Below are 12,132 nucleotides of genomic sequence, written 5' to 3'. Positions count from 1 at the left end.
TTTCGTACAGCTCTATTTCCTGAACTACGTATATGTTTTATGTGAATGATCTATACAACATTCGAAAGAGGAGGTCCTAAAGTTTCAAATACCACCACTAGAGTGCCACCTAGCAGACAGCCATGCAGGAGTGTCAGTTGGGAACAGAAGCAGAATGGCTACTATGCAGCACAAGAATTTTGGATTCGTAAGTTCATTAAAACTGAGTCCGTGACTGCGGTGCAGTGTGCATGTCTTCTTAATTTCAACATTGAATCTCTTGAGATTTGTTGTTGGAATCTGCAATTTGAGCATTCTTCTTTGAGTGTGGAACAAATTCAGCTACCGCTACCGTCTAGATGTCACCCGTGTGGCCAGAGGGGTGCACATTGAACATTTAGAACCTTTGTCAATATAATCAACTGTAATTTGAAACTTTAGGACCACCTCTCTCTCAAATGTTATGTAGATCATTCATATACTATGTATAGTTCAGGAAATATAGCCATTTGAAATTTAGCCCATCTTTTTGAATCACGCTTATCAGTGGATAAGAGGATAGATAAACACATGAAACACACATCAAAATGAGAAATAGAAAGGTTGAAAATAGCAAAACACACGCGAAATAGTACCCATCGCGTACATGATAGTACTGCACAAAGAATCGATTGAATTCAGAGAATCGATGAACCAGTCTTCGTAGCCCTGGCTCAAAACCCAATAAGCCATGTCATTGTAAAATGCAAGCATATATGGTCCCTCTTCCAGTAGCAAATCCAGAAGTTACAGTTAGGAGGGGCGAATTTCAGTCGAGTGCCTTACCTCACCGAGAATCAATTCTAACGTACTGTTGCACTGTTTTATATAAACAATATATTTACTGTAAATAGGAACTAAGTTTATTTCCATATTCTAGAGATCAGAATATTGTTTTGCAAAAATATAGGTCCAGGGCTGAAATAGGTTTATATTATTGTATGTCGTCATAATTTCCCTCATTGCCATGGTAAACTGAATAATCAGATATGAGGAGTAAAGTGAATAAGCACAGATAAAAAAATAAAAAAACTTTTCTCAAGTAGTCTCCCCTTTTGATTCACAATGCAAAGGTCCAGATCCAATTTTGAATAGCCTATCGTGAGCATAAATTGAACTTAAGTTTTGAAAAATATTCTCAATCCTGTTAAACTTGTGATAAAGGACAGAACATTTGAGTTTTCAAAAATATTAGGTATAATATATATATAAAAAAAACTTTCAAAGAGGGGTGATTGCCCCTATCCCTTTCCTCCTGGATCCGCACCTGCCCTCTTCTCAGGAAATATACAAAAAGTAGTATATAATTCTGGGGGTGTGGTGGAGTAGTTGGTTAGCACATCGGATTTGTAGTAAAAAAAAAAAAAAAAAGATTTTTGCAGCTTCAGTTGCCAAACAATAATTTTCAGATTATTTCATTTTTTTTTTAATTTACATGAAGTAGGACCACTTTTCGTGGAATGCCACTGTTGGTAACAACGTAGAAAGTTACTGACTAAAATGTGTGAAATATGTAATCGTAGTCTCCCCTCACTCTGGTTGATCATGGTCGGCCACTCTGGTGGGCAAGGCTTCATTTTATTAAGATTCATTAATAAATCTCTTGGAGCCTTTGTCCCTTAATCATCACAGGATTATGAGGCACTTACATATATTTTTAGTGGTCAGTTCTTGCATTGATAATCCTCTTGAATTCTTTGAAACAATCTTTCTTAGCACAATGGGCTATTTTGTAATTTTTATTTAATTTTTCAAACTTTTGATAACACAATTGGGAAATTTATGAAGACTCCTATGAAATACAGTTAGGCGTTGTTGAAATGTTTTTGTCTGTTGAGATTTTGCATATTCAGAGGTATAGTGTATATGTAACCACCGTTATCTCCACTAACAGTTACAAAAAAAGTAAGAAAATCCACACCATGCAACTGACTGTATTACATCTTAGCAACTCTTGGTACAGATGTATGTTGTGGCATTGAAACATTGAAAAAAAAAACATACTACAGAAGAAATGTTATTGGATCATTCACAAAATTCTCCATGCACATATGTTGCTGCAAGAATTATATAAATACCATCCATTTTTTCCTAACAGTTTTTAATGCTACTTATTATTAATTTTTTTTAAAGTCTTAAGTATTGGACATTGGACAAGCAATTTTTTTTAGTGTGAACCTGCCTGTGCCAAAAAAACTGTTAAGACACAGAACAGGCAGGCTTCAAGAATGAAATTTTAAGCTAACTTTAGTATGTAAATTAACTTGAAGTAGTAGTTTATGGAGTTAGAAGGTAGAATCATTGCATTTTGTTCTTCATTATGCTTATGAAAAAGCTTCATGGTAAGTTTATTACTTTTTCTCTGTTTTTAAGTGCAATTTTTGTGTTTTCTTCTTCTAAAACTAGTATAGCATTAGTAAGGTACTATCTGTATATTTGATATCTATAGCATGTATAAATTTCTTCAGTTATATAAAAAATATTAATTCACATTTTGTACATAAAAAGAGAGTACTTTTCAATCTTATTAGGTGGCTTTTTTTCTCTTTCCTGTATCCCAATTTCAGGCTGAAGTCTGTGTAAGTACTGAATGTTTATTTATTGTAATGTTCAATATGCTCATGTTGCAAAGTAGCAGATGTGCTCGTACTTACCATGTTGTTATACTTTTGTATGTTGTTTAAATGTATGTATATATCTTGATGGTTGCAGAATCATTAGGAATTTGTAGTTTGCTGAATATTTAGTGGTACTTTGTCTAATATTAAGAGAAAATATTTCTGTAAACCTTGAAAATAGAGGATATGGTTACTGCAGAGTTAGTGATGAGAAATGCTACTCTCTGATGAGAAATACAATTGGAGAAGTTGTCAGTTTAAATATCTTTAAGATGCATGCAACTCCTACACTAAGCTTGTAGCTCATGAAGTCCCTTATTGCCAACAAATCATTGTGAATGTGATCATGAATATTCTTTGAATGACTTTAGTATTAGTTAAGGCCCGATCGCCCAAAGAACCAACTTCAAATTCTATTTTTGTCTTTTCCGTCGAAAGGCAGAGGAGGATAGATGAACCCTTGAACCAGTCTGCTTGGTCCAGTCGCCATTGGGGTGGGGAAATACTGCATGTATTCTGTTCGGCAAACTTATGCCTGACAACAGAACAGGTGACAAAGCCATCCCCAACAAGGCCAAGGTGCGGCAAAGCTCAACGGTCGCCACAGGGTAGCAAACGAATGGGTCTCTGATTCTCTACCTCTGCCTGAACCATGAGCGAAGAGTGCATGTTGACAGCAGAAGGTGTCATTTACTAGTGAGCAAAAATCGGTTGTGTGGCATCACCACTTTTTCTACTTTGAGACTCCTGACATCTTAAGGCAAAAACTCTGTGTTTGTTCTTTGGTCGTCGTATGGCCTTTAAATCTTAGTTTTATGTTAAAAAAATATTTATGAATATTTAAGAATTCCATGTATATATTCTTATTTCTATTGTCAAGTTATTTATGTCATTGATATATACGTATGTGCATGTGTGTTTTGTTTAATCAATTTCAAATATGTTACAACAATGTGGAAATTTGACATTTCAAGTTTTCTTTTAGCATGTTAATATATGTATGCATATTGCATGCATGTAATGTTCTGAGTATTTCGAGAAAGTTAAGAGGAAATATTGTGTGCTCAGATTGCATAAAGTAAGACCTTGGGTCTAAAAAATATTTTACAACATACAATATTTTGTTTTTAAAGTAATTAGTGGTTCCGTTATATCATTTACTGTATTTCAAGATTGCATCCAGTGAATTACTTACAATTTAGTTCTGCTTTATCTAACACAGCTGTGTTAATTTGTGAATTCTTAAAAGTAATTGAAGGAACACAAATCTCTTGGAAAGTGAGATATTACAATTTAGTTCCAGGTGGGACTTGATTGAATGAAAATTCTGGGCCCGTGAGGAAGATGGGACTGCACCAGTACCACTGAAATGATGGTACTGTTAATGGTTCATGCAAATACTGATGTTTGTAGCAATTTGAATTGTTTGGAAAAGATAGAGGTTGTATTACATTACAAGACATCTGTGTCAATCTTTGTGGCCAATCATGGAGAGGGAGGGGTGGGGGTGAGTGGCAGCCAGGTGGTTTCAGTAGACCATGTCTTCAAATTTTTAGTTGTCAGAATAGCTTTATACCCATGAATATTCAGGCATGATAATTCTATTCACACTGATATAATTGAAGGCACTAAACCTGTAAATAGGCATTTATAGGTACGAGGGTGGTTTGAAAAGTTCTCGGAATCACCACCAGATGTCAGTGCTAGGACAACGAGGTTCCCACATAGTAATAGGCCATCCTTTATTAATAAACACATGGTGCGTCAGTGTTCTGGGTAGAGATCTGTGGTGCGGACGTCACTTTGTAGTTGTTCCCATGCAGTGCTTCGTGAAGATGGAAAAAAATCGAGATTTGAGCGGTGATTAAGTACTTCGTAAAGAAAGGTATGAAAGCAAAGGAAATTCATGCAGATTTTCTGAACACGCTGGGACTCTGCTCCTTCATATTCAACTGTTGCAAAGTGGACAAACGAGTTTAAATTTGGTCGGGACAGCTTAGAAGATGATCCACGTAGTGGTCGCCCAAAATGTGCTACTACCCCAGAAATTATTGAAAAAGAGCATAAATTGGTCATGGAGGATTGCCGACTGAAAGTGCGTGAAATTGCTGAAGCTATAGGAATGTCATCCGAACGGTCGTATCACATTTTAACAGTTGAATTGGATATGAGAAAATTATCTGCAAAATGGGTGCCGCGACTTTTAACACAGGACCATAAACTCATCAGAGTGGACATTTCCGAACAATGTTTGACTCGTTTTAAGAGAAACCAAACAGATTTTTTGCGCCGGTTTGTGACGACAGATGAAACGTGGGTCCACTACTATACCCCAAAGACAAAACAACAGTCAAAGCAGTGGAAACATGTTGATTCACCACCACCAAAGAAAGCAAAGGCAATACGGTCGGCCGGAAAGGTAATAGCGTCAGTGTTTTGGGATGCGAAAGGGATTCTGTTGATCGATTATCTTCCCACTGGTCAAACAATTACGGGACAATACTACGCTAATCTCCTCGACCAACTAAAGCATAAGATACGGGAAAAGAGGCCAGGTTTGGCAAGAAAGAAAATCATCTTGCATCAGGACAATGCGTGCCCTCACACAAGTGTCGTTGCCATGGCAAAAATTCATGAACTTGGTTACGAATTGTTGCCACATCCGCCTTATTTGCCTGATTTGGCTCCCTCAGACTTCCATCTTTTCCCCAAACTCAAAAGTTTCCTCGGTGGACGGAGATTCTCTTCAAAGGAAGAACTAATAGCCGAAGTTGACACATATTTCACAGGCCTGGAGGAATCTAATTTTCCAGATGGGATCAAGGCATTGGAACATCGCTGGACCAAGTGCATTAGTGTACAGGGAGACTACATTGAAAAATAAAAAAAAAACCACTGTTGTAAGTCGTTTCTGTCTATTCCATTCCGAGAACTTTTCAAACCACCCTCGTACTATAAAAATACATTATCAGACTCAAAGCATGAAATAACTTTAGGGTGTCCTCCATGGCAGAGTGGTTAGCACAGCATACTACAATGCCAAGGGTTGTAGGTTCGAATCCTGTCCTGTCCTGGGCATGGGTGTTCTTCATGTCTTCATGAATTTCATCATATCATCACTCATCTTCCTTGTTGCGATTAGCAAAAGTGCAGAAAAGCGGCGATAAATAACAAAAAGCAAATTGAATCAAATGAAACCATTTTGAGACATTAAAGCCTATGTGTTAATACAAAGGAATAAAAAAGGCAAATAGAGACCCTTCGGATTTAAAATATTAAAAAATAGATTGCAAGAATTGAAGAGTGGATAGGATAGAATGAGATGATAGGTGGTGAGTGTCAGATCCAGTGGACACAGGCTTTAACCTTTGGGTTTTCTTGGTAAAGGTCACTGGTACCTCACATGCTGGTCTTTGCTAATATCTGACGAGCTGCACTGGCATTGTGTTTCATTTCTAATGACGAATTCAAAGTTATTGAATCCCATAAGTGCTAATTTTACCCCCGTGAAAATTTTCTCATCTATACACAATTTTCTATTCCTCTTCCTATACACCAAGGGTGTTCTTTGTAATCTCGAAAGATGGCTATGAAAGTAAGAAAATTGAATAGTTGAAAACTTTGTAGGGAAAAGCGTACATAGCGTGTCAAGAGAAATAATTCAGGTATTTTGTTCTACAGCCATATATTTTGTAGAGTAGCTTTTATTTTGTATTGGTTGTATTGAGGTCATGGTAGAGATGAGTCCATATTAGAATGTCGAAAAGTTACATTTTAGTGGTAGTATTTTATTCTTGAAAAGCTTGAAATAGTCAAAGTAGCATGTTATAGTAGGGTATGACTTTTTGTGATATTTCTATGTACAATTGATTGTGTATAATGTACAATGTATTTCTGTAGAAATCAAATTTATTTCTACAGCAATTTAAATAATAATTGAGAAATTCAGATCTGGATTATAACTCAATTGTGGGTTCATCTTTTGGTTAAGAAATCTTAGGTTACTCATAGAATTTTTTTGTAATATGAAGAAGGGCAAGCTAGAGATAGGCAAGAGTTGTGATTATCAAGGTGAGTAAGTACCTTGGAAATTAAGAAAATACTAATTTTTGACATCTTAAAACAGTAAGACTAAAACTTAATTCATTTTTTTAAACTTACATTCACTAGAGTAAATAGTAACATATTTTTACCATTTTTGAATATTTCATGATATTATTACCTTTTGCAGTTACTTCAAAAACTCATTGTTTTTATTATTGTTATTGCAGGTTGCTACAAGAATAATAAGATTTTTGATAGACAATTTTGGAGTGAGTAATCTTTTTGGAAGAGAAAATTACGAGTATTATGCACGCATTACTGGTAGGATATTGAAAGTAGAAGAAGACTGGATATTTAGTTTCAGATATCCTCCGGACACCTTAGTATCACGTAAGTAACTATCTTTGCACTAATCCTTGATTTACATAATTTTCTGCTGATGCTTTGCCATGCTGTCAAGTTTTGTACTACGTATACTTTTATGCGGGAGTAGCTTTTTTTATTTATTTTTAAGTTTGGTACAAGATACTTTATTTTCCTGAGTGCACCTACACTAAAGATCATCTCCTTATTTTGCATGCCAGTAAATGTACACATTTAAAACATGTAAGTGTTAACAAATTTTAAAATGCGCCATTGTGAACAATGCACATTTACCCAAAAGTTGTGTATGGTTACCATTTCTTATTTGGTATGTGGAATTTACATTTAAAGCTAATTTGTGTGGGATATTTTATGCAGTGTTACCTCATAAGCTTGTATTTGGTACTTAAATTTTTTATACATGAAAAAAGTGATGGAATTTGATAATTGCTTTCCCAGATAATTTAAAGAAATGGAAAATGTATTTTTGGTGGTTTTTGCTTCGTCTGTATAATACAGCATGAATGTATGCGTACATTGTATGTAATTAAAATACAGGGTAACTCAAAATGCTACTCCCGATTTCAATATTTTTTTAAAAATTCACATTATATGCAGTAGAGGTAAACACAATTAGTACTTATGAAAATGGAAACTAAATAAGTTTCTTTTGGAAAAATTACAGCATTCATAGAAAGCTACAAAATACAAACATTAGAAATGTTGAATGTGCACTCCATGTGTAATGTAACATGTGAACCCCTTTATAGCACATTGGAGTCAATTTCTGTAATGTACACACACTGGCCATCTGTGTGTGTTAGTAACATCCAGTGTTTGGAAAATTACTTTGTAAAAGGTAACTAGTTACAGTTACTTGCTTAAAAAAGTAAGTTACAGTTACAGTTACTCATTTTAAAAAGTAACTTACTCATTTTAAAAAGTAACTGTTACTCATTTTAAAAAGTAACTGTTACAGTTACCTGTGCTTAAAAAGCAACTAAGTTACTTTTACAGTTACTTTCTGGTGGAAATTTTCTTGCAAACAAATTACACAAATCGATCAGTAATTGTAGTAAAATAAATTGTGAAGACTTACATGTGTTTTACTTATGTTACTGGTACACAAGTCTTCATATATAATACATATATACATAAACCAAAAAAGAGGGCATAGGAGGCAGTAAACACTTACCACAATATAAATAATAGTCTTATATTTCGAGGCTAGTACCTCATTGTCACTGTAGATTGAAAGAACTAAGTCACATAAGCGTAGAGGCACAGAATACTGATGCTGGCATCCTTACAGTGTTGCCAGAGAAAAGTGATAGAACCCTGGTTCAGATGAGCATATCCTTTCACCAGTGTTTACTGCGGGGTGGATGGGGTGGGGTGAGGTTCGGGAGGGAATGGAGCAATGCTTATTGGGTGGCTAGGTTGCATTCAGGGGGTATGGTGATGTGCATGCCTGATATGTAGGTCCTTTCCCGTTGCCTGCAGGTGGAGGTGTCAGTGTGCTAGTTTAATAGATGTATTATGGCTACACGAAAACAGTTGTCAAAGGTGGTGTTGTGGGTGGTGACAATGAGGTCGGAGTTTTGGGTAGAGGCTCGGTGGTTATTGATGCGGAGATTCAGGGGGGTAGAGGTTTCACCTAGGTAAAAGTTAACCATAGATTTCACCTTTGGGTGAAGGGTGAATTCACCAGCAGCGGTAGGGATCTGGAGGGTGGGGGAGGTGATGAGTATGGGGCAGGTCTTGCACCTGGGTTTGTTGCACTTCTGGGCTGGGGCAGGTGGGATGGGAGGGGTGGGTGTATTATGGACCAAGATGTTCTTGAGGTTGGGGGACATCGGAAGACGACCCTTGGTTTGTCCCAAAAGATTTCTCTTGTGTTGGGATCATTGTGAAGGATGGGAAGGAGGAAGTGGAGGGTATGTTTGATTTTCAGGAGGTGGGGGTGATATTGGGTGATCAGAGTGGGAGGGTTGGTTTTGGGTTGTTTGACATGGGTGTCGGAGGTTGCTCTGGTTTTGTTTGTTGATGAGTGTGGAGGGGTAGCAACGGTTGATTAGGGCTCTGTGAAGGCATAGGTTGTAGTTTTGGTGGGATGAGTTGAGGCATTGGCCTCTAAGGGCTAAAGAGAATGATGTAATGGGGGTGAGAGCTGGAGTAGTGAAGATATGGTTGGTTTGATATGAATGGATGTTTCCAAGTGGTCTCCCACGACGTGGATATCCATATCTAAGAAGTTTGCTTAGTCTTTGGAGCGGAACCAGGTGAATTTGAGGGTGGTGAATTCGTTCAGTTGGTTTAGGAAGGTGGTGAGGGAGGGTTTGCCATATGTCCAGAGGAGAACAATGCCATCAATGAATCTTAGCCAGAGGAGTGGTTTCAGTTGTTGGGAGTCCAGGAAATCTTATTCGAGCCTGTCCTTGAACACGTTGGCATAGGAGGGGGGCATTTTGGTTCCCATGCCTGTGCCACATTCTTGCAGGTAATGCTGGTCTCTGAATCGGAAGTTGTTGCAGGTGAATACAAGGTTGGCTAGTTGAATCAGGAAGTGGGTGCTGGGACTGTGTGGTTTGGGTCGGCTGTTGAGGAATGTTAAGTAGCACGGAGGCCATGAGCATGGGGAATGTTGGCAATGTTTATTTATAATAATAAAAATCTGTGTACTCTGTCAAGGAACCAACATCTTACAGCGAGACCATAGCGTGCGTTTCTGGCCCAGAGTGCACTCCCCCCACCCTAATAGTGGAGTCGCCTGACGCTATGTCACTTCTGGCAGTTATCATCTCCTATGCTGTGAGCTCTACATTGGTAGGGTGACCAGACGTCCTCTTTTGTCCGGACATGTCCTCCTTTTTAGGTGTCTGTCCGGCGTCCGGGTGGATTTTTTAGAAATTGGTAAATGTCCTCCTTTTTAGAAAGAGTAGCTATAGCAAAACCCATACCCAATGTGCTGTCTAGAGAATGCTTCTACGTATAACGATCATCGTTTAAGGCATATCAGTTGGGGTGCGTTAAGTAAGCAATGCTCACCTAGCATCTGGGAGCTCAAGACGATCACTTTCCCGACTGAGTCATTAATAGTGTGCGGATTTATTTGCACTAAAAACCTCTGAAATAGGCACTTAAAAAGGCACTATAAATTAAGAAATGACATTAAAATAGGCAATGAATGTGAACTTATTTCAATTTTCTTCTTAACAATGCACAGACTGTATTGACTAGGGGTGTGCGGGATCCCGAGCAGTCAGGAAATAAAATTCCGAATGTTCACTTTAAAAAGTCGTTAATTTTCGACGTTTTCTGCATTGTAAGTGTCTGAAACTTATCGGAAATGGTTAGTTTTTATTCCAGAAATGCAAAAGTAATCACTTAAAGTGAAAATGACGTGTAGAATTTGAAATTTCCAGAGCTTCGGGAAATTGTAAATTTTTCCTGTCCCGAATGTCGCGATTTAAAAAATTTCCCGTCCCGACCAAAAAAAATCTGTCCCGCACACCCATAGTATTAACACTTCAGTTTATCCATAAAAGTACGATAACAAACTATTAATATTAATTAACACTCTTATGATCGAAATTCACATTTGTAAGTAATTGTAACAAAAACAGCTTGTGGTAACTACTGTGCAAATTTGAACAAATGATGAAAAAACAATTTGCACCATTGTAACAAAAATAATATTTTGAAATAATGTTCCAATCAATTGCGACCCTCAAATCTGATAAATACCAGAATTCAGTCAGTACAACATCAACAAAGCCTTACATTCTTGAATCTATAGAAAGCCAAAGGCACGTAAAAAAAGCTGAAGTATGCAAAAATTGCAGACTAGCGATTTTTGAGCATGATTAATCAAAATAGGCATTTATATGCACTATAAAAATGCGTTTTAATACTAGAAACACCATGAAACGAACTTTGAACATTGAAGCCCATGTTTTACTAAAAGGGAATAAAAATGGCAAATAGGCAAAATTCGACACCCTAGTCATTACTATTATTCAAAGTTCTAACTCGATGTTTCGCTTTCTGAGACTGCTGGAACGCATGTAGTCTGTTAAGTTCCTTTTTGATTGATTGATTTGGTTTATTTTACTTCGCTTTTCTGCCACTTTTGGCTAATTGCGAAGATGGATATGAGCGTTGGTATGATGAACACCCATGCCCAGGCTGGGACTCGAATCGGTGACCGCTGGCGTTGTGACGCGGTGTGCCAACCACTCCGACACGGGGATCGGCCAGTTCCTTTTCTAGTTGTGCGTCCATTTCGATCTTCAGCCGAGAGATCGGGAGAAGCGTGGCGGGCGGCGCTGACGGAGATGCCGACATTTGCGGCCTGTAATACCCGCTTATTTTTATGGACATATGCAGACATTTATATAAATATTGCAAAATGAGCCCTAACCTGTGTTATAATTTATCATCTGTAATTCATCCAAGTTCTGCCCTTATATACACAAATAAATACGCTTTAGAAACGATGTTAAGAGCCACAGATAATAAGACATTTTAATCATAGTTTTGACCAGTAACGTCCTGCTTAAGTTCATATCCTTGAAAGAGTTTTGTGGCGATGGGAATCGTTTGGAGGTTTCGAATGTGCAACACTGTATCAAGATTACGCTGCAGACGAAACCGTTAAAAGTGAATGGTTTTCGTGAGCTTCCTTGCAATCCGAAATTTCCGAGCTCGAGTTTTTTTGTTCCTTCGCGACTAGATGAAGACAGAGCTGTGAATATAGTGGCGAGCAATGTAAGCCAAGAGCGTGTTAATTTCGTACTGTGCGTAAGAGTGTTATTCTTGGTTACTTGCAGTTACTTGTTTGTGTTATTGCAGTGTGTATGTGTGTTGTGTCAGTTAGACGATTGGAATGCCAGCTGCAAGGTTCACGTTAGAACAAAGAATTTTTATGAATGACACTTACGTGAAAACAGACTCGTGTCGAGAAGTGTGTAGGCAATTTGTACAGAAATTCCCATGCGTTTCACCTCCACATAGAGATACGGTTAGACATCTTGTCCTTAAATTACGAGAAACTGGATCGTTAAATTTTAAAACACCTAAGCAGAAA

At 37.5% G+C, this 12,132-nt stretch overlaps 1 protein-coding gene across 10 annotated transcripts in view; it reads left to right on the top strand.

Annotated features, from left to right (window-relative positions):
• Nucleotides 1-12,132, top strand: part of RhoGAP71E (Rho GTPase activating protein at 71E) — a 188,275-nt gene that overhangs the window by 127,439 nt on the left and 48,704 nt on the right. For all 10 annotated transcript variants that reach the window (XM_083119385.1, XM_083119388.1, XM_083119382.1 and 7 more), the window contains one exon: nucleotides 6,908-7,070. In XM_083119385.1, the coding sequence (XP_082975511.1) occupies nucleotides 6,908-7,070 (163 nt within the window). The remainder of the gene's footprint in view (nucleotides 1-6,907; nucleotides 7,071-12,132) is intronic.

This window comes from Lepisma saccharinum, chromosome 3 (genome assembly GCF_977018435.1).
Source record: "Lepisma saccharinum chromosome 3, izLepSacc3.1, whole genome shotgun sequence".
In the NCBI taxonomy this organism is placed as follows: domain Eukaryota; kingdom Metazoa; phylum Arthropoda; class Insecta; order Zygentoma; family Lepismatidae; genus Lepisma; species Lepisma saccharinum.
Note: the sequence above shows the minus strand (reverse complement) of the source record. Positions and strands in the feature narration are given on the sequence as shown.